We start from the raw sequence: 26,123 nt of genomic DNA, 5'->3' as shown, positions 1-26,123 counted from the left end.
GACCCATCATGACGTGACCCATCGCAAGGTGACCCATGGTGAGGTGACCCATCACGAGGTGGCCCATTGAGAGGTGACTCATTGTGACGTGACCCATCGTGAGGTGACCCATTGAGAGGTGGCCCATGGTGACATGACCCATGGTGAGGTGACCCATTGAGAGGTGACTCATTGTGACGTGACCCATCGTGAGGTGGCCCATCGCAAGGTGGCCCATTGTGACGTGACCCATTGCTAGGTGACCCATGGCGAGATGGCCCATGGCGAGGTGACTCATTGTGACGTGACCCATCACGAGGTGGCCCATTGCGAGGTGACTCATTGCTAGGTGGCCCATGGCGAGATGGCCCATGGTGAGGTGACTCATTGTGACGTGACCCATCCCGAGGTGGCCCATTGCAAGGTGACCCATCATGACGTGGCCCATTGCAAGGTGCTCATTGTGAGGTGACCTATTGCAAGGTGACACATTGGGAGGTGGCCCACTGTGACGTGACCCATCGTGAGGTGACCCATTGCGAGATGACCCATTACGAGATGACCCATCGCAAGGTGGCCCATTGCGAAGTGACTCATTGCGAGGTGGCCCATTGTGACGTGACCCATCATGAGGTGGCCCATCGCAAGGTGGCCCATTGTGACGTGACCCATTGCTAGGTGACCCATGGCGAGATGGCCCACGGCGAGGTGACTCATTGTGACGTGACCCATCACGAGGTGGCCCATTGCGAGGTGACTCATTGCTAGGTGACCCATGGCGAGATGGCCCATGGCGAGGTGACTCATTGTGACGTGACCCATCACGAGGTGGCCCATCGCAAGGTGGCCCGTTGCGAGCTGACCCATTGCTAGGCAGCCCATTGAGAGGTGGCCCATTGCAAGGTGACCCATTACGAGGTGGCCCATTGCGAGGTGACTCATTGCTAGGTGGCCCATGGCGAGATGGCCCATGGTGAGGTGACTCATTGTGACGTGACCCATCCCGAGGTGGCCCATTGCAAGGTGACCCATCATGACGTGACCCATTGCAAGGTGCTCATTGTGAGGTGACCTATTGCAAGGTGACACATTGGGAGGTGGCCCACTGTGACATGACCCATCGTGAGGTGACCCATTGCGAGATGACCCATTACGAGATGACCCATCGCAAGGTGGCCCATTGTGAAGTGACTCATTGCGAGGTGGCCCATTGTGACGTGACCCATCATGAGGTGGCCCATCGCAAGGTGACCCCTTGTGACATGACCCATTGCTAGGTGACCCATGGCGAGATGGCCCATGGCGAGGTGACTCATTGTGACGTGACCCATCACGAGGTGGCCCATCGCAAGGTGGCCCGTTGCGAGGTGACCCATTGCTAGGCAGCCCACTGAGAGGTGGCCCATTGCAAGGTGACCCATCATGACGTGACCCATGGTGAGGTGACCCATGGTGAGGTGACCTATTGCGAGGTGACGCATTGGGAGGTGGCCCACTGTGACGTGACCCATGGTGAGGTGACCCATCGCAAGGTGACCCATCACGAGGTGGCCCATTGAGAGGTGACTCATTGTGACGTGACCCATCGTGAGGTGACCCATTGAGAGGTGGCCCATTGTGACGTGACCCATGGTGAGGTGACCCATTGAGAGGTGGCCCATTGCAAGGTGACCCATCATGACGTGACCCATGGTGAGGTGACCCATGGTGAGGTGACCTATTGCGAGGTGACGCATTGGGAGGTGGCCCACTGTGACGTGACCCATGGTGAGGTGACCCATCGTGATGTGACCCATCACAAGGCGACCCATCACGAGGTGGCCCATTGCAAGGTGACCCATCGCAAGGTGACCCATGGTGAGGTGACCCATTCTGATGTGACCCATCACGAGGTGGCCCATTGCGAGGTGACCCATTGCAAGGTGCTCATTGTGAGGTGACCTATTGCAAGGTGACGCATTGGGAGGTGGCCCACCGTGACGTGACCCATCGCGAGGTGACCCATTGCTAGGCGACCCATTGCGAGATGACCCACCACGAGGTGGCCCATCATGAGGCGCCCATCGCAAGGTGGCCCATTGTGACATGACCCATTGCAAGGTGACCCATGGCGAGGTGACTCATTGTGATGTGATCCATCACAAGGTGGCCCATTGCTAGGTGGCCCATTGCTAAGTGACTCATTGCGAGGTGGCCCCTTGTGACATGACCCATCATGAGGAGGCCCATCACAAGGCGACCCATTGTGACGTGACCCATGGCGAGGTGACCCACGGCGAGGTGACCCATGGCGAGGTGGCCCCTTCTTGACATGACCCATTGCAAGGTGCCCACTGTGACATGACCCATTGCGAGGTGACCTGTCACGAGGAGACCCAGCGCAAGGTGGCCTATTGTGAGGTGACCCACCGTGACATGGCCCATCATGAGGTATCCATCACAAGGTGGCCCATTGTGACGTGACCCATTGTGACATGACCCATTGCTAGGTGACCCATGGCAAGGTGACCCATGGCAAGGTGGCCCATCGCGACGTGACCCATTGTGACATGACCCATTGCGAGGTGACCTGGCACGAGGTGACTCATCGTGACGTGACCCATTGTGAGGTGGCCCATTGCAACGTGACCCATCGTGAGGTGCCCATCGCAAGGTGGCCCATGGTGACGTGACCCATTGTGACATGACCCATTGCTAGGCGACCCATGGCAAGGTGACCCATGGCGAGGTGGCCCATTGTGACAAGACTCATTGCGAGGTGACCTGGCACAAGGTGACTCATCGTGATGTGACCCATCGCAAGTTGGCCCATTGCAACGTGACCCATTGCGAGGTGACCTGTCACGAGGTGACTCATCGTGACGTGACCCATCGCGAGGTGGCCCATTGCAACGTGACCCATCATGAGGTGGCCCATCGCAAGGTGGCCCATGGCGAGGTGACCCATTGTGACATGACCCATTGCTAGGTGACCCATGGTGAGGTGACCCATGGCGAGGTGGCCCATTGTGATATGACCCATTGCGAGGTGACCTGGCACGAGGTGACTCATCGTGACGTGACCCATTGCGAGGTGGCCCACTGTGATGTGACCCATCATGAGGTGGCCCATGGCAACGTGACCCATCATGAGGTGTCCATCGCAAGGTGGCCCATCGCGACGTGACCCATTGTGACATGACCCATTGCTGGGCGACCCATGGCGAGGTGACCCATGGCAAGGTGGCCCATTGTGACAAGACCCATAGCGAGGTGACCTGTCACGAGGTGACTCATCGTGACGTGACCCATTGCGAGGTGGCCCCTTGTGATATGACCCATCATGAGGTGGCCCATCGCAAGGTGGCCCATCGCAACGTGACCCATTGTGACATGACCCATTGCTGGGCAACCCATGGCGAGGTGACCCATTGTGACATGACCCATTGCGAGGTGACCTGTCACGAGGCGACCCATCGCAAGGTGGCCCATTGCGAGGTGGCCCATCGTGAGGTGCCCATCACAAGGTGGCCCATCGCGACGTGACCCATTGTGACATGACCCATTGCTGGGCGACCCATGGCGAGGTGACCCATGGCAAGGTGGCCCATTGTGACAAGACTCATTGCGAGGTGACCTGTCACGAGGTGACCCATTGTGACGTGACCCATCGTGACGTGACCCATCGCGAGGTGGCCCATTGCAACGTGACCCATCATGAGGTGCCCATCAAGGTGGCCCATCGCGACGTGACCCATTGTGACATGACCCATTGCTGGGCAACCCACGGCAAGGTGACCCATGGCGAGGTGGCCCATTTTGATGTGCCCTGTCACGAGGTGACCCATCATGACGTGACCCATTGCGAGGTGGCCCACTGTGATGTGACCCATGATGAGGTGCCCATGGCAACGTGACCCATCATGAGGTGTCCATCACAAGGTGGCCCATTGTGACAAGACCCATAGCGAGGTGACCTGTCACGAGGTGACTCATCGTGACGTGACCCATTGCGAGGTGGCCCCTTGTGATATGACCCATCATGAGGTGTCCATCGCAAGGTGGCCCATCGCGACGTGACCCATTGTGACATGACCCATTGCTGGGCGACCCATGGCGAGGCGACCCATGGCGAGGTGACCCATGGCGAGGTGGCCCATTGTGACAAGACCCATAGCGAGGTGACATGTCACGAGGTGACTCATCGTGACGTGACCCATTGCGAGGTGGCCCCTTGTGATATGACCCATCATGAGGTGGCCCATCGCAAGGTGGCCCATCGCGACGTGACCCATTGTGACATGACCCATTGCTAGGTGACCCATGGCGAGGTGACCCATGGCGAGGTGGCCCATTGTGACAAGACTCATTGCGAGGTGACCTGTCACAAGGTGACCCATCGTGACGTGACCCATTGCGAGGTGGCCCACTGTGACATGACCCATCATGAGGTGCCCATTGCAACGTGACCCATCATGAGGTGTCCATTGCAAGGTGGCCCATCGCGACGTGACCCATTGTGACATGACCCATTGCTAGGTGACCCATGGCGAGGTGACCCATGGCGAGGTGGCCCATTGTGACAAGACCCATAGCGAGGTGACCTGTCACGAGGTGACCCATCGTGACATGACCCATTGCAACGTGACCCATCATGAGGTGCCCATCAAGGTGGCCCATCGCGACGTGACCCATTGTGACATGACCCATTGCTGGGCGACCCACGGCAAGGTGACCCATGGCGAGATGGCCCATTTTGATGTGCCCTGTCACGAGGTGACCCATCATGACGTGACCCATTGCGAGGTGGCCCACTGTGATGTGACCCATCATGAGGTGGCCCATGGCAACGTGACCCATCACGAGGTGTCCATAGCAAGGTGGCCCATTGTGACAAGACCCATAGCGAGGTGACCTGTCACAAGGTGACTCATCGTGACGTGACCCATCGCGAGGTGGCCCATTACAACGTGACCCATCATGAGGTGTCCATCGCAAGGTGGCCCATCGCGACGTGACCCATTGTGACATGACCCATTGCTGGGCAACCCATGGCAAGGTGACCCATGGCGAGGTGGCCCATTTTGATGTGCCCTGTCACGAGGTGACCCATCATGACGTGACCCATTGCGAGGTGGCCCACTGTGACATGACCCATCATGAGGTGCCCATTGCAACGTGACCCATCATGAGGTGTCCATCGCAAGGTGGCCCATGGCGACGTGATCCATTGTGACATGACCCATTGCTGGGCAACCCACGGCAAGGTGACCCATGGCGAGGTGGCCCATTTTGATGTGCCCTGTCACGAGGTGACTCATCGTGACGTGACCCATTGTGAGGTGACAAAGGTCCTTCTCCCACAACCCAGTGCGTACGAAGGCCCTTGGAGGCCAAATGGACCTCCAGGACCCTTCAGGCCCTGGAGTCCCTAATTACCCCCTATTATCCCCCCCATTCCCCTAGTTACCCCCTAATTACCCTCTATCACCCCCCCATCCCACTAGTTACCCCCCTAATTCCCTAATTACTGCCTAGTTAACCCCTATTACCCTCTGGTGCCCTAGTTACCCCCTAATTACTGAGTTACCCCCTTAATTACCCTATTACCTCCTACCCTCTAGTTACCCCTGAATTACCTAGTTACCCTCTTAACTATCCCCCTAATTACTTAGTTAGCCCCTTAATTACCCCTAATACCCCCATCCCCCAAGTTACCCCCTAATTATCCCCTATTACCCCCATCCCCCTAGTTACCCCCCGATTACCTAGTTACCCCCTTAATTACCCCCCTAGTTACTTAGTTATCCCCTTCATTACACCCTAATTACCCCCTAATTACCCCTATTAACCCCCACCCCGCCAGTTACCCCCCTAATTCCCTCTCTACCCCCCCCGGCCCCGCTCGGCAGCTGGCGCATGCGCACGAGGGGCGGAGCTCGCGCCGAGGGGCGGGGGCTGCGCCCTCGTGAATTATTCATGACTCCTCCCACCTGCCGGGAGGAGGAGGGCGGGGCGAGCGGCGCTGCCCACGCGGGGGAGGGGGGACCCCGCGCCCCCCGACTCCTTTTAACCGCCTCTCCCGCATTCTTCGCGGTGTCTCCCGCCTTTTCGAAGCCCCTCCGCTTATTTTAACCCTCCAGATCCCCTTCCCCGCCCGTTTTACTCCCATTTTCCCTCTTTTTTCACCCTTTTATTTTCCCCCTCCGCTTCCGGCTCTTGGTACGCCCCGCCGGCCCCGCCCTCCGCGCTGCCCCGCCGCCGCGCGCATGCGCGGGCGAGGCTATAAAAGGCGGCGCGGGCAGCGGCGACGCTCAGTCGCGCTGTGGAGCGCGCGGGGGTCGGACCGGAGGGGAGGGGGACCCCGGTCCGGGGGGCTGAGCACGGGGAGGGGGTCCCGGTGCTGTTGTCGGCGCCGCCGGTAGCGCGGCCGTTACCGCCCCGTTAAAGCGGAGGCCGCCGGGCCCCCCGCGCTCCCGGCCGGCGCCATGCACGGCGGGCCGCCTTCCGGGGACAGCGCGTGCCCGCTGCGCACCATCAAGCGCGTGCAGTTCGGCATCCTGAGCCCCGACGAGATGGTACCGGGAGCCGGGGGGAGCGGCGGGGGCGCCGGTGGCGGCGGCGGGAAGGCGGGGGGGGCACAGACGGGAAGCGGCGGCGGGCGGAGGCGGAAGAAGCGGCGCCCAAAATGGCGGCGCGGGGCCGGAGCGGCGGCGGCGGCGCCTCCCGCGGGCCGGGGGGGACCGGGCGGTTTAGGGGGCTCCCCGGGAGGCTCGTGGGGCTCCCCGGGGTGTCCTGGGGGTCCCTAAGGGGCCTGGGGGTGTCCCCAGGGCCCCTCAATGTGGCCTGTGGCACCCAGGTGGCTCTTGGGGCTCCCTAAGGTGCCCGGGGGTGGCCAGGGGTGTCCCCAGGGTCCCTTAATGTGCCCTGGGGCACCCAGGGGTGTCCCCAATGTGCTTGGAAGGTGCCTAGGGGTGACCGGGGGTCCCTCAATGTGTCCTGCGGCTCCTTAAGGGGCCTGGGGGTCACCAGGGGTGTCCTGGGGTCCCCTCGATGTGTCCTGGGGCACCCAGGAGCCTCTTGGGGGTCCCCAATGTGCTTGGAATGTGCCTGGAGGTGACCAGGGTGTCCCTAGGGGTCCCTCAAAGTGTCCTGGGATCCCTAAAGTGCCTGGAGGTGACCAGGGGTGTCCCGGAGATCCCTTCATGTGTCCTGGGGCTCTCAGGTGCCTTTTGGGGGTCCCCAAGGTGCTTGGAAGGTGACCAGGGGTGTCCTGGGGACCCCTCGATGTGTCCTGAGGCACCTGGGAGCCCCTTGGGGGTCCCCAATGTCCTTGGAAGGTGCCTGGAGGTGACCAGGGGTGTCCTGGGGGGCCCTTGATGGGTCTTGGACCCCCCAGGAGCCTCTTGGGGGTCCCTAAGGTGCCTGTAGGTGGCTGGGGGTGTCCCCAGGGCCCTTCAATGTGTCCTGGGGCTCCTTAGGGTGCCTGGGGGTGACCAGGGGTGTCCCCAGGGTCCCTTAATGTGTCCTGGGGCACCCAGGAGCCCCTTGGGGGTCCCTAAAGTGTCTGGAGGTGGCTGAGGGTGTCCCCAGGGCCCCTCAATGTGTCCTGGGGTGCTATGAAGGTGGCTGGAGGTGACAGGGATGTCCCTGGGGTCCCTTGTGACACCTTGGGGTGCTATGAAGGTGACAGGGATGTCCCTGGGGTCCCTTGTGACACCTTGGGGTGCTGTGAAGGTGACAGGGGTGTCCCCGGGGGTCCCTGGCGGGTGTTTTGCTGGGGGTCCCCTGGGGCACCCCAAAGTCCCCCGGGGGTGGCCTGGGGTCCCTTTCAGGTGATCCCGGGGGCGTCGTGGGCCATTTTGACCCGTTTTCCCCCCTTTTCTCCCCAGAAACGCATGTCGGTGACGGAAGGGGGCATCAAGTACCCCGAGACCACGGAGGGCGGCCGGCCCAAACTGGGGGGGCTCATGGACCCCCGCCAGGGCGTCATCGAGAGGACGGGGCGCTGCCAGACCTGCGCCGGTGCGTGGGCGCCTGTTGTCCGCCGACTGACAACGCGTCCGCCTGTGCCCAAAGGGGACATTCCCGCTGTTCCATTCCCGCTCCGAAACACCTGTTTTTTCCCCCAAACTATCGTAGTTCCCTGCCCCAAGGTGACATTTCCACGCGGAAATGTCACCAATTGCCTCAAAGCCCCTTGGGGACATTTTGGGGGGACAATTTTCCCCTTTGGGTTGTCCCTGGCTCCCGTTTGGGCTGAAAAACAACCCCAAAAGGCCCCAAAGTGGCTGTTTTTCCCCACGAGGACCCAGGTTCTCCATCTCTCCTCCACCAAGTGTCACCCGGGGACAATCGGAGGGACAATTGTCCCTTTAGGGACACCCTCGGCGTCCTGTTTTTTGGGGACCTGCCCCACAGCGACTGTCCCCTTCTCATCCCGCTTTTCCCTCCCAACTTGCTTTTTGGGCCAGTTCACCCCAATTTAGAGCCCGTTTTGGGGCAGAATCCTGCAATCCCAGCACCCAACCGGCGCCCTTTGTGCTTGTCACACCCTTTGGGTCTTGTCACCAGCTGTGGGGTGACAGCAACCGTCCTTTCCACAGGCAACATGACCGAGTGTCCGGGCCACTTCGGCCACATCGAGCTGGCCAAACCCGTCTTCCACGTGGGATTTTTGGGCAAAACCATGAAAATCCTGCGCTGCGTCTGCTTCTTCTGCTCCAAGCTCCTGGTGGACTCCGTAAGTCCGCCTGTTGTCCGCGCCTCTTGCGGCCGGAACAACCGCCGGGGCTTGGCGGTGCTCCCCGGGTGTTGCCGCCCTCGCGGTGTTGCCAGGGGGCAACGGGTGTTGCTGAGGGCCCCGCGGGCTGTTGTTGCCGCCGCAGAACAACCCCAAGATCAAGGACATCCTGGGCAAGTCCAAGGGACAGCCGAAGAAGCGGTTGACGCACGTCTACGACCTGTGCAAGGGCAAGAACATCTGCGAGGGCGGCGAGGAGATGGACCACAAATTCGGCGTGGAACAGCCCGAGGGGGACGAGGACGTCACCAAGGAGAAGGTGACAACCCCCGCGCGGGCGCCTGTGTCCCCGTGACGCCTGTGCGGCGGTACCGACCCCGTGCCGGCCGCCTGTGTTTGCTGCTTGACGCCGCCGCGTCCGGCTGTGCCCGCAGGGGCTGCTGACCCTGTGTCCCCTGGGTGGTGCCACTACCAGCCCCGTGTCCCCTTAACCTGTGTCCCCATGAATGTCCCCAACGCTGTCCCCGCAGGGCCATGGTGGCTCTGGGTGCTCCCAGCCCCATGTCCCCATTGCTGTCCCCATTGATGTCACTGTCCCCATAGGGTCACAGAGGCTGCGGGCGCTACCAGCCCCATGTCCCCCTGAACCCCATGTCCCCATTGCTGTCCCCAACACTGTCCCTTGTCCCCACAGGGCCACAGAGGCTGCGGGTGCTACCAGCCCCATGTTCCCCTCAACCTGTGTCCCCATGAATGTCCCCAGTGATGTCCCCATGTCCCCAACCCTGTCCCTTTTCCCCACAGGGCCATGGAGGCTGCGGGCACTATGAGCCCCATGTCCCCATTGCTGTCCCCAACCCTGTCCCTTGTCCCCACGGGGTCACGGTGGCTGCGGTCACTGCCAGCCCCATGTCCCCCTCAACCTGTGTCCCCATTAATGTCCCCATTCGTGTCCCCATAGGGTCATGGCGGCTGCGGTCGCTACCAGCCCGATGTCCCCAGTGATGTCCCCAGTGATGTCCCCATGTCCCCATAGGGTCACGGTGGTTGCGGTTGCTACCAGCCCCATGTCCCCATTAATGTCCCTGTTGATGTCCCCACAGGGTCATGGTGGCTGCGGTCGCTACCAGCCCCATATCCCCAGTGATGTCCCCAATGATGTCCCCATGTCCCCAGAGGGTCACGGTGGTTGCGGTTGCTACCAGCCCCGTGTCCCCATTAATGTCCCCATTAATGTCCCTGTTGATGTCCCCACAGGGTCACGGTGGCTGCGGTCGCTACCAGCCCCATGTCCCTGATGATGTCCCCAACACTGTCCCTTGTCCCCATAGGGCCATGGTGGCTGCGGTCGCTACCAGCCCCACGTACCCAATGATGTCCCCATGTCCCCAGCGTTGTCCCTGTCCCCACAGGGCCACGGCGGCTGCGGTCGGTACCAGCACCATGTCCCCATGAATGTCCGCATGTCCCCAATGATGTCCCCATTGATGTCCCCATGTCCCCACAGGGTCACGGTGGCTGCGGTCGCTACCAGCCCGATGTCCCCATGTCCCCATTGCTGTCCCCATTGCTGTCACTGTCCCCATAGGGTCACGGCGGCTGCGGTCGCTACCAGCCCCGTGTCCCCTCAACCCCATGTCCCCATGAATGTCCCCATGTCCCCAATGATGTCCCCATGTCCCCACAGGGCCATGGTGGCTGCGGTCGCTACCAGCCCCATGTCCCCTCAACCCCATGTCCCCATTGCTGTCCCCATTGCTGTCCCATAGGGTCATGGTGGCTGCGGTTGCTACCAGCCCCATATCCCCATGTCCCCAATGATGTCCCCATGTCCCCACAGGGTCACGGTGGCTGTGGTCACTACCAGCCCCATGTCCCCATGAATGTCCCCATGTCCCCATGAATGTCCCCATGTCCCCAATGATGTCCCCATGTCCCCACAGGGCCATGGTGGCTGCGGGCGCTACCAGCCTGATGTCCCCATTGATGTCCCCATTGATGTCCCCATTGATGTCCCCATTGATGTCCCCATTGATGTCCCCATAGGGTCACGGTGGCTGCGGTCGCTACCAGCCCCATGTCCCCAATGATGTCCCCATGTCCCCAATGATGTCCCCATGTCCCCAATGATGTCCCACAGGGTCACAGTGGCTGCAGTCACTACCAGCCCCATGTCCCCAATGATGTCCCCATGTCCCCAATGATGTCCCACAGGGTCACGGCGGCTGCGGTCGCTACCAGCCCCATGTCCCCATTGATGTCCCCATTGATGTCCCCATTGATGTCCCCATTGATGTCCCCATTGATGTCCCCAATGATGTCCCCAATGATGTCCCCATGTCCCCACAGGGTCACGGTGGCTGCGGTCGCTACCAGCCCCATGTCCCCAATGATGTCCCCATGTCCCCAATGATGTCCCACAGGGTCACGGCGGCTGCGGTCGCTACCAGCCCCATGTCCCCATTGATGTCCCCATTGATGTCCCCATGTCCCCACAGGGTCACGGCGGCTGCGGTCGCTACCAGCCGCGCATCCGCCGCTCCGGCCTGGAGCTGTACGCCGAGTGGAAGCACGTGAACGAGGACTCGCAGGAGAAGAAGATCCTGCTGAGCCCCGAGCGCGTCCACGAGATCTTCAAGCGCATCTCGGACGACGAGTGCTTCGTGCTGGGCATGGAGCCGCGGTTCGCGCGGCCCGAGTGGATGGTGTGCACGGTGCTGCCGGTGCCGCCGCTGGCCGTGCGGCCCGCCGTGGTCATGCAGGGCTCGGCACGGAACCAGGTGGGTAACGAAGGTCCTGGATGGGGTTTGGGGTGATTCTGGGGGTTCTCCATTGGGTTTGGGGGTTCTCCATGGGGTTTGGGGTCCTGCACGGTGCTGCCGGTGCCGCCGCTGGCCGTGCGCCCGGCCGTGGTCATGCAGGGATCGGCACGGAACCAGGTGGGTCTGGATGGGGTTTGGGGTGATTCTGGGGGTTCTCCATGGGGTTTGGGGGTTCTCCATGGGGTTTGGGGTTCTCCATGGTGTGCACGGTGCTGCCGGTGCCGCCGCTGGCCGTGCGACCCGCCGTGGTCATGCAGGGCTCCGCGCGGAACCAGGTGGGTCTGGATGGGGTTTGGGGTGATTCTGGGGGTCCTGGATGGGGTTTGGGGGGTTCTAGATGGGATCTGGGGGTCCTGGATGGGGTTTGGGGGTTCTCCATGGGGTTTGGGGTTCTCCATGGGGTTTGGGGTCCTGCACGGTGCTGCCGGTGCCACCGCTGGCCGTGCGGCCCGCCGTGGTCATGCAGGGCTCCGCGCGGAACCAGGTGGGTCTGGATGGGGTTTGGGGTGATTCTGGGGGTCCTGGATGGGGTTTGGGGGTTCTCCATGGGGTCTGGGGGTTCTCCATGGGGTTTGGGGTTCTCCATGGTGTGCACGGTGCTGCCGGTGCCGCTGCTGGCCGTGCGACCCGCCGTGGTCATGCAGGGCTCCGCACGGAACCAGGTGGGTGTCCAGGAGGTCCTGGATGGGTTTGGGGTTCTCCATGGGGTTTGGGGGTCCTGGATGGGGTTTGGGGTCCTCCATGGTGTGCACGGTGCTGCCGGTGCCGCCGCTGGCCGTGCGGCCCGCCGTGGTCATGCAGGGCTCGGCACGGAACCAGGTGGGTCCTGGATGGGGTTTGGGGTGATTCTGGGGGTCCTCCATGGGGTTTGGGGGTCCTCCATGGGGTTTGGGGTCCTCCATGGGGTTTGGGGGTCCTCCATGGTGTGCACGGTGCTGCCGGTGCCGCCGCTGGCCGTGCGACCGGCCGTGGTCATGCAGGGCTCGGCACGGAACCAGGTGGGTAACGAAGGTCCTGGATGAGATTTGGGGTGATTCTGGGGGTCCAGGTTGGGATCTGGGGTGATTCTGGGGGTTCTCCATGGGGTTTGGGGTTCTCCATGGGGTTTGGGGTCCTGCATGGTGTGCACGGTGCTGCCGGTGCCGCCGCTGGCCGTGCGGCCCGCCGTGGTCATGCAGGGCTCGGCACGGAACCAGGTGGGTACGGGATGGGATGTGGGGTGATTCTGGGGGTTCTCAATGGGGTTTGGGGGTTCTCAATGGGGTTTGGGGGTTCTCAATGGGGTTTGGGGGTCCTGGATGGGGTTTGGGGGGCAGGAGCTGCTCCCTGGGGTCATTTAGGGGGTCCTGGATTGGGTTTGGGGGGTCCTGAATAGGACTTGGGGAGCAGGAGCTGCTCCCTGTGGGTGTTTTGGCCGCTCCTGGCACCGCTTTGGGGGTCCTTGTGGGCTGACGCGGCCCGTGCGCCTGTTGTTCCGCCTGTCGCAGGACGACCTGACGCACAAGCTGGCCGACATCGTGAAGATCAACAACCAGCTGCGGCGCAACGAGCAGAACGGGGCGGCCGCCCACGTCATCGCCGAGGACGTGAAGCTGCTGCAGTTCCACGTGGCCACCATGGTGGACAACGAGCTGCCCGGCCTGCCGCGGGTGAGCCGTGGGGCGGGACCCACGGCGCGGGGGGAGACGTGGGGCGCGCGAGGGCGGTGGGCGAGACCCATGGGGTGTTGGGTCGTTGGCCAAGACCCATGGCGTGTTGGGAGCTGTGGGGCACACGAGGGCGTTGGCCAAGACCCACGGCGTGTTGGGTTGTTGGCCAAGACCCACGGCGTGTTGGGTTGTTGGCCAAGACCCACGGCGTGTTGGGTTGTTGGCCAAGACCCACGGCGTGTTGGGTTGTTGGCCAAGACCCACGGCGTGTTGGGAGCTGTGGGGCACGCTAGGGGGTTGGCCAAGCCCCATGGCGTGTTGGGAGCTGTGGGGCACGCTAGGGGGTTGGCCAAGCCCCATGGCGTGTTGGGAGCTGTGGGGCACGCTAGGGGGTTGGCCAGGACCCATGGCGTGTTGGGTTGTTGGCCAGGACCCATGGCATGGTAGCAGCTGTGGGGCATGCTAGGGTATTGGGCATGACCCATGGCATGGTGGGAGCTGTGGGGCATGACCCATGGCATGATGGGAGCTGTTCGGCACACTGGGGTATTGGGTAAGACCCATGGAGTGTTGGGCTGTTGGCCAAGACCCATGGCATGATGGGAGCTGTGGGGCACGACCCATGGCATGGTGGGATGTGTGGGGCACAGTAAGGTGTTGGCCAAACCCTATGGCATGGTGGGAGCTGTGGAGCACGACCCATGGCATGGTGGGAGCTGTGGGGCACACTAGGGCATTGGCCAAGCCCCATGGCATGATGGGAGCTGTGGGGCACACTGGGGTATTGGGCATGACCCATGGTGTGTTGGGTTGTTGGCCAAAACCCATGGCATGGCGGGATCTGTGGGGCACAGTAAGATGTTGGCCAAACCCCATGGCATGGTGGGAGCTGGGGGGCATGACCCATGGCATGATGGGAGCTGTGGGGCACGACCCATGGCATGGTGGGATCTGTGGGGCACAGTAAGGTGTCGGCCAAACCCCATGGCATGGTGGGAGCTGGGGGGCACGACCCATGGCATGATGGGAGCTGTGGGGCACGACCCATGGCATGGTGGGATCTGTGGGGCACACTGGGGTATTGGGCATGACCCATGGTGTGTTGGGTTGTTGACCAAACCCCACGGCATGGTGGGAGCTGTGGGGCATGACCCATGGCATGATGGGAGCTGTGGGGCACGACCCATGGCATGATGGGAGCTGTGGGGCACGACCCATGGCATGGTGGGATCTGTGGGGCACAGTAAGGTGTCGGCCAAACCCCATGGCATGGTGGGAGCTGGGGGGCACGACCCATGGCATGGTGGGAGCTGTGGGGCGCGACCCATGGCATGATGGGAGCTGTGGGGCACACTGGGGTATTGGGCATGACCCATGGTGTGTTGGGTTGTTGGCCAAACCCCACGGCATGGTGGGAGCTGTGAGGGCACGACCCACGGCATGGTGGGAGCTGTGGGGCACGACCCACGGCATGGTGGGAGCTGTGGGGCACGACCCACGGCATGGTGGGAGCTGTGGGGCACGACCCATGGCATGGTGGGAGCTGTGGGGCACACTGGGGTATTGGGTAAGACCCATGGAGTGTTGGGCCGTTGGCCAAGCCCCATGGCACATTGGGCCGTTGGCCAAGGCCATGGGCACATTGGGCCACCCCAACGGGTCGTCCCATCCCCACGTCATCCGGGCACCCCCTGGGCCCCACAGCATGCTGGGATCATGGCCGCCAGCCCCCCGCGTGTCCCCCCAGGCCATGCAGAAGTCGGGGCGGCCCCTCAAGTCGCTCAAGCAGCGGCTCAAGGGCAAGGAGGGCCGCGTGCGGGGCAACCTCATGGGCAAGCGCGTGGACTTCTCGGCCCGCACCGTCATCACGCCCGACCCCAACCTCTCCATCGACCAAGTGGGCGTCCCCCGCTCCATCGCCGCCAACATGACCTTCGCCGAGATCGTCACCCCCTTCAACATCGACCGGTGGGCGCCGGGGGGCGGCCGCGACACCCGAGGGACCCATAGACACCATGTGGGGGGCACCTAGGTCGTGGTGGCACCCAAAGGCCCCATAGACACGGTGTGGGGCCACCTGAGTAGCCCTATGTGGACATGGGGTCATGGTGGCACCCAAAGGCCCCATAGACACGGTGTGGGGCCACCTGAGTAGCCCTATGTGGACATGGGGGTCATGGTGGCACCCGAGGGACCCGTGGGTGCCGTGTTGGGGCACCTGGGTAGCCATGGGTGGACATGGAGGTCATGGTGGCACCCAAAGGACCCATAGACACCGTGTGGGGGACACCTGGGTAGCCCTAGGTGGACATGGGGGCATCCAAGGGACCCTTGGGCACCGTGGGGGGCACCTGGGTAGCCCTAGGTGGACACGGGGGTCATGGTGACATCCAAGGGACCCGTGGGCACCGTGTTGGGGCGCCTGGGTAGCCCTGGGGGTCATGGGGACATCCAAGGGACCCATGGGCACCTGGGTAGCCCTGGGTGGACATGGGGGTTATGGTAGCACCCAAAGACCCCATAGATACTGGGGGGGGGGGCACCTGAGTAGCCCCATGTGGACATGGGGGCCATGGTGGCACCTGAGGGACCCGTGGGCACCATGATGGGGCACCTGGGTAGCCATGGGTGGACATGGAGGTCATGGTGGCACCCAAAGGACCCATAGACACCGTGTGGGGGACACCTGGGTAGCCCTAGGTGGACATGGGGGCATCCAAGGGACCCGTGGGCACTGTGGGGGGCACCTGGGTAGCCCTAGGTGGACATGGGGGTCATGGTGACACCCGAGGGACCCGTGGGCACCGTGTTGGGGCGCCTGGGTAGCCCTGGGGGTCATGGGGACATCCAAGGGACCCATGGGCACCTGGGTAGCCCTGGGTGGACATGGGGGTTATGGTAGCACCCAAAGACCCCATAGATACTGGGGGGGGGTGGGCACCTGAGTAGCCCTATGTGGACATGGGGGCCATGGTAGCACCTGAGGGACCCGTGGGCACCATGATGGGGCACCTGGGTAGCCATGGGTGGACATGGAAGTCATGGTGGCACCCAAAGGACCCATAGACACCGTGTGGGGGACACCTGGGTAGCCCTAGGTGGACATGGGGGCATCCAAGGGACCCGTGGGCACCATGGGGGGCACCTGGGTAGCCCTAGGTGGACATGGGGGTCATGGTGACATCCAAGGGACCCGTGGGCACCGTGTTGGGGCGCCTGGGTAGCCCTGGGGGTCATGGGGACATCCAAGGGACCCATGGGCACCTGGGTAGCCCTGGGTGGACATGGGGGTTATGGTAGCACCCAAAGACCCCATAGATACTGGGGGGGGCCACCTGAGTAGCCCTATGTGGACATGGGGTCATGGTGGCACCCGAGGGACCCGTGGGCGCCGTGTTGGGGCACCTGGGTAGCCATGGGTGGACATGGAAGTCATGGTGGCACCCAAAGGACCCATGGGCACCGTGTTGGGGCACCTGGATAGCCCTGGGGGTCATGGGGACATCCAAGGGACCCATAGATACGATGTGGGGGGCACCCAAGGGACCCATGGGCACCGTGGAGGCACCTGGGTAGCCCTAGGTGGACATGGGGGTCATGGGGACATCCAAGGGACCCATAGATACCGTGTGGGGGGCACCTGGGTAGCCCTAGGTGGACATTGGGGTCATGGGGACATCCAAGGGACCCATGGGCACCATGAGGGGCACCCAAGGCAACCATGGGCACCATGTTGGGGCACCTGAGTAGCCCTGGGTGGACATTGGGGTTGTGGTGGCACCCAAGGGACCCATAGACACCGTGTTGGGGCACCTGAGTAGCCCTAGGTGGACACTGGGGTCGTGGGGACATCTAAGGGACCCACAGATATCATGTGAGGGGCACCCAAGGGACCCATGGGCACCGTGTTGGGGCGCCTGGGTAGCCCTGGGGGTCATGGGGACATCCAAGGGACCCATAGACATTTTGTGGGGGGCACCTGGGTAGCCTTAGGTGGACACTGGGGTCATGGGCACATCCAAAGGACCCATAGGCACCATGTGGGGGCACCTGGATAGCCCTATGTGGACATGGGGGTCATGGGGACTTCCAAAGGACCCATAGACACCCTGTGGGGGGCACTCAGGAAGCCCTAGGTAGATATTGGGGTCATGGTGGCACCCAGTGGGCCCATGGGCACCATGTGGGAGGCACCTGGGTAGCCCTATGTGGGCATGAGGGTCGTGATGGCACCCAAGGAACCCATAGACACCGTGTGGGGGACACCTGGGTAGCCCTAGGTGGACACTGGGGTCATGGTGGCACCCTAGGGACCCATAGACACCATGTGGAGAGTACCTGGGTAGCCCTGGGTGGACATGGGGGTCATGGTGGCACCCAAAGGACCCATAGACACCATACGGGGGGCACCTGGGTAGCCCTGGGTGGACATTGGGGTCATGGTGGCACCCAAGGGACCCATAGACACCATGTGGGGGGCTCCCAGGCAACCCTAGGTGGACATGGGGGTCATAGTGGCACCCAAGGGGGTCATGGTGGCACCCAATGGGCCCATAGACACCATATGGGGGGCACCTAGGAAGCTTTAGGTGGACATTGGGCTCATGGTGGCACCCAAGGGACATCCTTGGGGTGGATGTGACCCCCATGTCCCCCCTGCCCCCCGTGTCCCCCCCAGGCTCCAGGAGCTGGTCCGCCGGGGCAACAGCCAATACCCGGGGGCCAAGTACATCATCCGGGACAACGGCGACCGCATCGACCTGCGCTTCCACCCCAAGCCCAGCGACCTCCACCTGCAGATCGGCTACAAGGTGGCATCTCGGGGGGCTTCGCGGGGACCTGCCCCGGGCGCCCCGTGGCCCGCGGTGACACCGGAGGGACCCAAACGTGGACCCATGGGGTGGCCCCACGGGGCCTCCTTTGTGCTCCTTGAAGAACCTCAATTTTGGGGGCCACCTCCTGCTTTTGGGGTCCCCAGTGAAGCTCCTTCTGCTGAGGGACCTTTGTGGGTCTTTGGAGCCCACCAGGGGTTGTCCCTGGTTTTGGGGCGGAAATCCCCTGGTTTGGGTCTTCTCCAGCCCCTGGGATTGTTGGGAATCCATCCTGGAAGCCCCTTTAAGACCCTGGTTTTGGGGCAGAAATCCCCTGGTTTGGGTCTTCTCCAGCCCTTGGGATTGTTGGGAATCCATCCTGGAAGCCCCTTTAGGACCCTGATTTTGGGGCAGAAATCCCCTGGTTTGGGACATCTCCAGCCCCTGGGATTGTTGGGAATCCATCCTGGAAGCCCCTCTAGGACCCTCGTTTTGGGGTCCCTGGACCCCCCGGATTGTGTGGGGTGACGCCGGCTGTTGTCCCCAGGTGGAGCGTCACATGTGTGACGGGGACATCGTCATCTTCAACCGGCAGCCCACGCTGCACAAGATGTCCATGATGGGCCACCGCGTCCGCATCCTGCCCTGGTCCACCTTCCGCCTCAACCTCAGGTAGCCCCGGGGCCTCCTGCCCCACGCGTGGCCCCACGGCAGCTCCCCGAGATGCTCCGGGTGCCCCCAAAACTGTCGCCTTGACCCCAAGATTGTCCTAGTGCGTGTTCCAGTGTCCCCAAAACTGTGTCCTTGACCCCAAACCTGCCCCACTGCAGGTGCTGATGTCCCCCAGACTGTCCTGGTGTCCCTAAAAGTGTGTTCTTGTCCCCAAAACTGTGTCTTTCACCCCAAACCTGCCCCACTGCAGGTCCTGATGTCCCCCAAACTGTCCTGGTGTCCCTAAAACTGTGTCCTTGTCCTTGTCCTCAAAACTGCGTCCTTGACCCCAAACCTGCCCCACTACAGGTCCTGATGTCCCCAAACTGTCCTGGTGTCCCAAAACTTTGTCCTTGACCCCAAACCTGCCCCACTGGAGGTCCCGATGTCCCCCAGACTGTCCTGGTGTCCCCAAACCTGCTCCCTTGACCCCAAACCTGCCCCACTGCAGGTCCTGGTGTCCCCAAAACTGCGTCCGTGACCCCAGACCTGCCCCACTGCAGGTCCCGATGTCCCCCAAACTGTCCTGGTGTCCCCAAAACTGTGTCCTTGACCCCAAACCTGCCCCATGGGAGGTCCTGATGTCCCCCACACTGTCCTGGTGTCCCCAAAACTGTGTCCTTGACCCCAAACCTGCCCCAATGCAGGTCCTGATGTCCCCCCAGTTGTTTTGGTGTCCCTAAAACTGTGTCTTTCACCCCAAACCTGCCCCACTGGAGGTCCCGATGTCCCCCAAACTGTCCTGGTGTCCCTAAAACTGTGTCCTTGACCCCAAACCTGCCCCATGGGAGGTCCCGATGTCCCCCAAGCTGTCCTGGTGTCCCCAAAACTGCATCCATGACCCCCAACCAGCCCCAACGCACGTCCCAGCGTCCCCCAACCCATCCCGGTGTCCCTGAAACACCCCGTACGGCCCCCAACCGCCTGACGCCGCCTGTCCCCGCAGCGTCACCACCCCCTACAACGCGGACTTTGACGGTGACGAGATGAACCTGCACCTGCCGCAGTCGCTGGAGACGCGGGCCGAGATCCAGGAGTTGGCCATGGTGCCCCGCATGATTGTCACCCCGCAGTCCAACCGCCCCGTCATGGGCATCGTGCAGGACACCCTCACCGCCGTCCGCAAGTTCACCAAGCGCGACGTCTTCCTCGAGCGCGTCAGTGCCCCGCCGCCTGTTGCGGGCGGCTGGAGGGGGTCTTGAAGGGCGTCCTTGGGCTGTAGGAAGGGGGTTTTGGGTGTTTATGGGGTGTTCCTGGATTCCAAGTGATTTGGGGTGGTTGTAGAGTGTTTTAGGGCTGTAGAAAGGGGTATTGGGGTGTTCCTGGTCTCCGGGTGTTTTGAGGGAGATTGTAGAGTATCCTTGGGCTGTAGGAAGGGATTTTGGGGTGTTTTTGGGGTGTTCCTGGATTCCAAGTGATTTGGGGTGGTTGTAGAGTGTTTTAGGGCTGTTGGAAGGGATTTTGGGGAGCTCGTGGGGTGTTCCTGGTCTCCGGGTGTTTTGAGGGAGGTTGTAGAGCATCTTTGGGCTGTAGAAAGGGGGTTTGGGGAGCTTATGGGGTGTTCCTGGATTCCAAATGATTTGGGATGGTTGTAGAGTGTTTTAGGGCTGTAGGAAGGGGTTTTGGGGTGTTTATGGGCTGTTCCTGGTCTCCGGGTGTTTTGAAGGGGTCTTGAAGGGCATCCTTGGGCTGTAGGAAGGGATTTTGGCGAACTTGTGGGGTGTTCCTGGTCTCCGGGTGTTTATGAGCGGTTGTAGAGCATTTGGGGGCTGTAGGAAGGGATTTTGGGGTGTTTACAGGGTTTTTCTGGGCTCCAGGATTTAGCATGGAGTTGTAGAGCCTTTGGGGCTGTAGGGGTTTTTAGGGCTGTTGCAGGACCTCTTTAGGCTGGAAAAAAAGTGGTGTTCTGCTATTTACGGATAACCTTTGGGCTACAGGGAGGCTTCAGGCGGTCGCAGAACCTCCTTGGGCTGTAGGAGACTCCGGGGGCTGCTCCCAGACTGTCCCTGGGCCCCGTTGGGGTGTTTTGGGGTGTTGCAGGGGCTCTTTGGGCTGTGGTTTGGGCGATTTGGGGTGTTGCAGGGCCTGTTTGGACTATGGTTTGGGTGATTTGGGGTGTTGCAGGGCCTGTTTGGGCTACAGTTTGGGCGATTTGGGGTGTTGCAGGGCCTGTTTGGGCTACAGTTTGGGCGATTTAGGGTGTTGCAGGGCCTGTTCGGGCTACAGTTTGAGCGATTTAGGGTGTTGCAGGGCCTGTTTGGGCGATGTGGGGTGTTGCAGGGCCTGTTTGGGCTACAGTTTGGGCGATTTGGGGTGTTGCAGGGCCTGTTCGGGCTGCGGTTTGTGCGATTTGGGGTGTTGCAGGGCCTGTTTGGGCAATGTGGGGTGTTGCAGGGCCTGTTCGGGCTGCGGTTTGGGCGATTTGGGTTGTTGCAGGACCTGTTCGGGCTACGATTTGGGCGATTTGGGGTGTTGCAGGGCCTGTTCGGGCTGCGGTTTGTGCGATTTGGGGTGTTGCAGGGCCTGTTTGGGCGATGTGGGGTGTTGCAGGGCCTGTTCGGGCTGCGGTTTGGGCGATTTGGGTTGTTGCAGGACCTGTTCGGGCTACGATTTGGGCGATTTAGGGTGTTGCAGGGCCTGTTCAGGCTATGGTTTGTGCAATTTGGGGTGTTGCAGGGCCTGTTTGGGCTACAGTTTGGGTGATTCGGGGTGTTGCAGAGCCTGTTCGGGCTGTGGTTTGAGTCATTTAGGGTGTTGCAGGGCCTGTTTGGGCGATTTGGGGTGTTGCAGGGCCTGTTTGTGCAATTTGAGGTGTTGCAGGGCCTGTTTGGGCTATCGTTTGGGCGATTTGGGGTGTTGCAGGGCCTGTTTGGGCTACAGTTGGGGTGTTTTGGGGTGTTGCAGGGGCTCTTTGGGCTGTGGTTTGGGCGATTTGGGGTGTTGCAGGGCCTGTTTGGGCTACAGTTTGAGTCATTTAGGGTGTTGCAGGGCCTGTTTGGGCGATTTGGGGTGTTGCAGGGCCTGTTCGGGCTACAGTTTGGGTGATTCGGGGTGTTGCAGAGCCTGTTCGGGCTGTGGTTTGGGCGATTTGGGGTGTTGCAGGGCCTGTTCGGGCTGCGGTTTGGGCCATTCGGGGGCATTTTCCCGGTGGCCCCGGCGCTTGCGGCGGTGCCTGCGGGTGACAACCGCCGTGCGGCTGTTGCGCGCGCAGGGCGAGGTGATGAACCTGCTCATGTTCCTGTCCACGTGGGACGGCAAGGTGCCCCAACCGGCCATCCTGAAGCCGCGGCCGCTCTGGACGGGCAAGCAGATCTTCTCGCTCATCATCCCCGGCCACATCAACTGCATCCGCACCCACAGCACCCACCCCGACGACGAGGACAGCGGGCCCTACAAGCACATCTCGCCCGGGGACACCAAGGTGGGGACAGGGGGACGCGGCCGGGGGCGCCTGGGGGGCTTGGAGGGCGGTTGGGGACACCCTGAGGTGGTTGGGGACACCTTGAGGCGGTTGGGGACACCTTGAGGTGTCATTGGGGTGGGTGAACAGGATTTAGGAGGATCTTTGGGGTGGTTGGGGTCTTGGAGGGTGGTTGGGGACACCCTGAGGTGGCTTTGGGGCAGGTGAACAGGAATCAGGAGGATCCTTTGGGTGGTCGGGTGGGACATGAGGGGCTTGGAGGGTGGTTGGGGACACCCTGAGGTGGTTGGGGACACCCTGAGGTGGCTTTGGGGCAGATGAACAGGAATTAGGAGGGTCTTTAGGTGGTTGGGTGGGATGCGAAGGTCTTGAAGGATGGTTGGGGACACCGTGAGGTGGTTGGAGACACCCTGAGGTGGCTTTGGGGCGGGTGAACAGGAATTAGGAGGATTTTTGGGGTGGTTGGCTGGGACATGAGGGTCTTGGAGGGTGGTTGGGGACACCCTGAGGTGGTTGGGGACACCCTGAGGTGGCTTTGCGATGGGTGAACAGGAATTAGGAGGATCCTTTGGGGTGGTTGGGTGGGACGTGAAGGTCTTGGAGGGCGGTTGGGGACACCCCAAGGCGGTTGGGGACATCCTGAGGTGGCTTTGGGGCAGGTGAACAGGAATTAGGAGGATCCTTTGGGTGGTCGGGTGGGACATGAGGGGCTTGGAGGGTGGTTGGGGACACCCTGAGGTGGTTGGGGACACCCTGAGGTGGCTTTGGGGCAGATGAACAGGAATTAGGAGGGTCTTTAGGTGGTTGGGTGGGATGTGAAGGTCTTGAAGGATGGTTGGGGACACCCCGAGGTGGTTGGGGACACCTTGAGGTGGCTTTGGGGTGGGTGAACAGGAATTAGGAGGACCCTTTGGGTGGTTGGGTGGGACATGAGGGTCTTGGAGGGTGGTTGGGGACACCCCGAGGTGGCCGGGGACACCCCGAGGTGGCTTTGGGATGGGTGAAGGGGGACAAGGAGGATCATTTGAGTGAGACAGGAGGGTTTTGGGGGGTGGTTGGGGGTGACCATGAGGTGCCCCGTGGTGACTTTGGGGTGCGCGAAGGGGACGCAGGGACTTTTTGGGGCAATTAAAGGGATCTTAGGGTGGCCGTGAGGAACCCAATGAGATTCTGGGGTGACTGGGGGGGTTCTGGACCTGCTGGACAGGTCCAGGGTGCAGCAGGTGACCAGGGTCAATTGAGGACCCCCAAGCACTCGGCTTGCGGCGTTGGATCGTCCGGCTGTGCGAGGGGTGTTGTCACCCCGCCGGGGTGTTGCGGGGGGTCTTGTCAGGCGCCGCTCACCCCCGGCCCTCCCCGCGCAGGTCATCGTGGAGAACGGGGAGCTCATCATGGGCATCCTGTGCAAGAAGTCGCTGGGCACCTCGGCGGGCTCCCTGGTCCACATCTCCTACCTGGAGATGGGCCACGACACCACCCGCCTGTTCTACAGCAACATCCAGACCGTCATCAACAACTGGCTGCTCATCGAGGGTGAGCGCGGGCCCCGGCGTCCGGGGCCACCCCCCGGCTTCCGTATCGGCCCCTACCTTGTTCCTTTCCGTCCCAGAGATGGGTTATGGGGTGAGGAGCACCCCAAGTAGATGAGTTATGGGGTGAGAAGCACCCCAAGTAGATGAGTTATGGGGTGGAGGAGACCCTAAGGAGATGAGTTGTGGGGTGAGGAGCACCCCAAGTAGATGAGTTATGGGGTGAGGAGCATCCTAGGGAGATGAGTTATGGGGTGAGGAGCACCTCAAGGAGATGAATTATGGGGTGAGGAGCCCCTCTAGAAAGGGAGATACGGGATGGGGAGCACCTCTAGGAAGGTAGTTATGGGGTGAGGAGCACCCCTAGGAAGGTAGTTATGGGGTGGAGGAGACCCTAAGGAGATGAGTTGTGGGGTGAGGAGCACCCCCAGGAAGGGAGTTATGGGGTGCTCCTCACCCCACAGAGATGGGTTATGGGGTGCGGGGCACCCCGGGGTGCAGAACGCTCTGCCTGACCCCCGGTCCCCCCGCAGGCCACACGATCGGCATTGGGGACTCCATCGCCGACGCCAAGACCTACCAGGACATCCAGAACACCATCAAGAAGGCCAAGCAGGATGTCATTGAGGTGGGTCGAGCGCCTGGGGGGCTCCTCCTTGGAAATGTGTCTCCTGCCTCAGGGACATGTTGGTGTCCTCGGAGGGCTTGGTGTTTTGGAGCACCCTCGGTGACATCGCGATGTCCCCCTAGAAGTTTTGAGGAGCTTCCTGGTGTTTTGGAGCATCTTTGGTGATGTTATAATGTCCCACTAGGAGTTTCCAAGTGTTTTTCAGGGTCTTGGAGCACCCTTATTGATACTGTAACTTTCCACTGGAAATTTGAGGTTCTCCCTGGGCTTTTGGAGCACCCTTGGTGACATCACCATGTGCTTCTAGAAATTTTGAGGAGCTCCCTTAAGTTTTGGAGCCCCCTCGTTGACATTGTGAGATCCCAGAGCAATTGTGAGGAGCTCCCTTGGGTTTTGAAGCCCCCTTATTGACATTGTGACATCCCAAAGCAATTTTGAGGAGCTCCCGTGGGTTTTGGAGCCCCCTTATTGACATCGTGACATCCCAAAGCAATTTCGAGGCGTTTCCTTGGGTTTTGGAGCCTCCTCATTGACATTGTGACAGCCCAGAGTAATTTTGAGGAGCTCCCTTGGGTTTTGGAACCTCCTCATTGACATCGTGACATCCCAAAGCAATTTTGAGGAGCTCCCTTGGGTTTTGGAGCCCCCTCGTTGACATCATAATATCCCAGAGCAATTTCGAGGTGTTTCTTTGGGTTTTGGAGCCACCTTATTGACATTGTGACATCCTAGAGCAATTTTGAGGAGCTCCCTTGGGTTTTGGAACCTCCTCATTGACATCATGACATCCCAAAGCAATTTTGAGGAGCTCCTTTGGGTTTTGGAGCCCCTTATTGACATTGTGACCTCCCAGAGCAATTCTGAGGAGCTCCCTTGGGTTTTGGAGCCTCCTTATTCACATTGTGACATCCCAAAGCAATTTTGAGGAGCTCTGTTGGGTTCTGGAGCCCTCTCGTTGAAATCATGACATCCCAAAGCAATTCTGAGGAGCATCTTTGGGTTTTGGAGCCTCCTCATTGACATTGTGACATCCCAAAGCAATTTTGAGGAGCTCCGTTGGGTTTTGGAGCCCCCTTATTGACATCATGACATCCCAGAGCAATTTTGAGAAGCTCTCTTGAGTTTCGGAGCCTCCTCATTGACATCATGATGTCCCAGAGCGATTTTGAGGAGCTCCTTTGGGTTTTGGAGCCCTGTCGTTGACATCGTGACATCCCAAAGCAATTCTGAGGAGCATCCTTGGGTTTTGGAGCCTCCTCATTCACATTGTGACATCCCAGAGCGATTCTGTGGAGCTCCCTTGGGTTTTGGAGCGCCCTTGGGGACACGGCCGCTCCGGGGACCCCCCGGCATTGGCGGTGACGCCGTTGGCTCCGCAGGTCATTGAGAAGGCGCACAACAACGAGCTGGAGCCCACGCCGGGGAACACGCTGCGGCAGACCTTCGAGAACCAGGTGAACCGCATCCTCAACGACGCCCGCGACAAGACGGGCTCCTCCGCCCAGAAGTCCCTCTCCGAGTACAACAACTTCAAGTCCATGGTGGTGTCAGGCGCCAAAGGCTCCAAGATCAACATCTCCCAGGTGCGATGGGGGCTGCGAGGCGCTCCGTGGCGTCTGGGGAGGCTCCTGTGGGGTGTGAGGAGCCCCATGAGGTCCTCATGGAGATCCAGGGGTCCATGGTGGTATCGGGGCCTCCAGGAACGTCATCTCCCAGGTCCCTGTAGGGTCCCTATGGGATCTGAGGAGACCCACGGGGTCCTCATAGGGGTCTAGAGGTCCATGGTGGTGTCGAGGCCTCCAGGAACGTCATCTCCCAGGTTCCTATAGGGTCCCTATGGGATGTGAGGAG

The 26,123-nt window shown here is 61.3% G+C and overlaps 1 protein-coding gene across 1 annotated transcript in view; it reads left to right on the top strand.

The window, feature by feature from the left end:
* Nucleotides 1–6,430: 6,430 nt before the first annotated feature.
* Nucleotides 6,431–26,123, top strand: part of LOC148591481 (DNA-directed RNA polymerase II subunit RPB1) — a gene marked incomplete at its 3' end in the record, with an annotated part of 41,310 nt that continues 21,617 nt past the window's right edge. The window contains exons 1-14 of the mRNA XM_088537494.1: nt 6,431–6,536; nt 7,851–7,983; nt 8,565–8,701; nt 8,847–9,020; nt 11,200–11,481; nt 13,011–13,172; nt 14,920–15,140; nt 17,851–17,983; nt 18,531–18,655; nt 19,641–19,851; nt 21,906–22,115; nt 23,480–23,648; nt 24,178–24,272; nt 25,652–25,855. Of these exons, the coding sequence (XP_088393620.1) occupies nt 6,447–6,536; nt 7,851–7,983; nt 8,565–8,701; nt 8,847–9,020; nt 11,200–11,481; nt 13,011–13,172; nt 14,920–15,140; nt 17,851–17,983; nt 18,531–18,655; nt 19,641–19,851; nt 21,906–22,115; nt 23,480–23,648; nt 24,178–24,272; nt 25,652–25,855 (2,346 nt within the window). The remainder of the gene's footprint in view (nt 6,537–7,850; nt 7,984–8,564; nt 8,702–8,846; nt 9,021–11,199; nt 11,482–13,010; nt 13,173–14,919; nt 15,141–17,850; nt 17,984–18,530; nt 18,656–19,640; nt 19,852–21,905; nt 22,116–23,479; nt 23,649–24,177; nt 24,273–25,651; nt 25,856–26,123) is intronic.

This window comes from Tinamus guttatus, unplaced genomic scaffold (assembly GCF_059628265.1).
Source record: "Tinamus guttatus ecotype Peru unplaced genomic scaffold, ASM5962826v1 Tinamus_guttatus_pri_ptg000786l, whole genome shotgun sequence".
NCBI lineage: Eukaryota > Metazoa > Chordata > Aves > Tinamiformes > Tinamidae > Tinamus > Tinamus guttatus.
The sequence above is the reverse complement of the archived record's forward strand: the minus strand, read 5'-3'. Positions and strand labels throughout refer to the sequence as shown.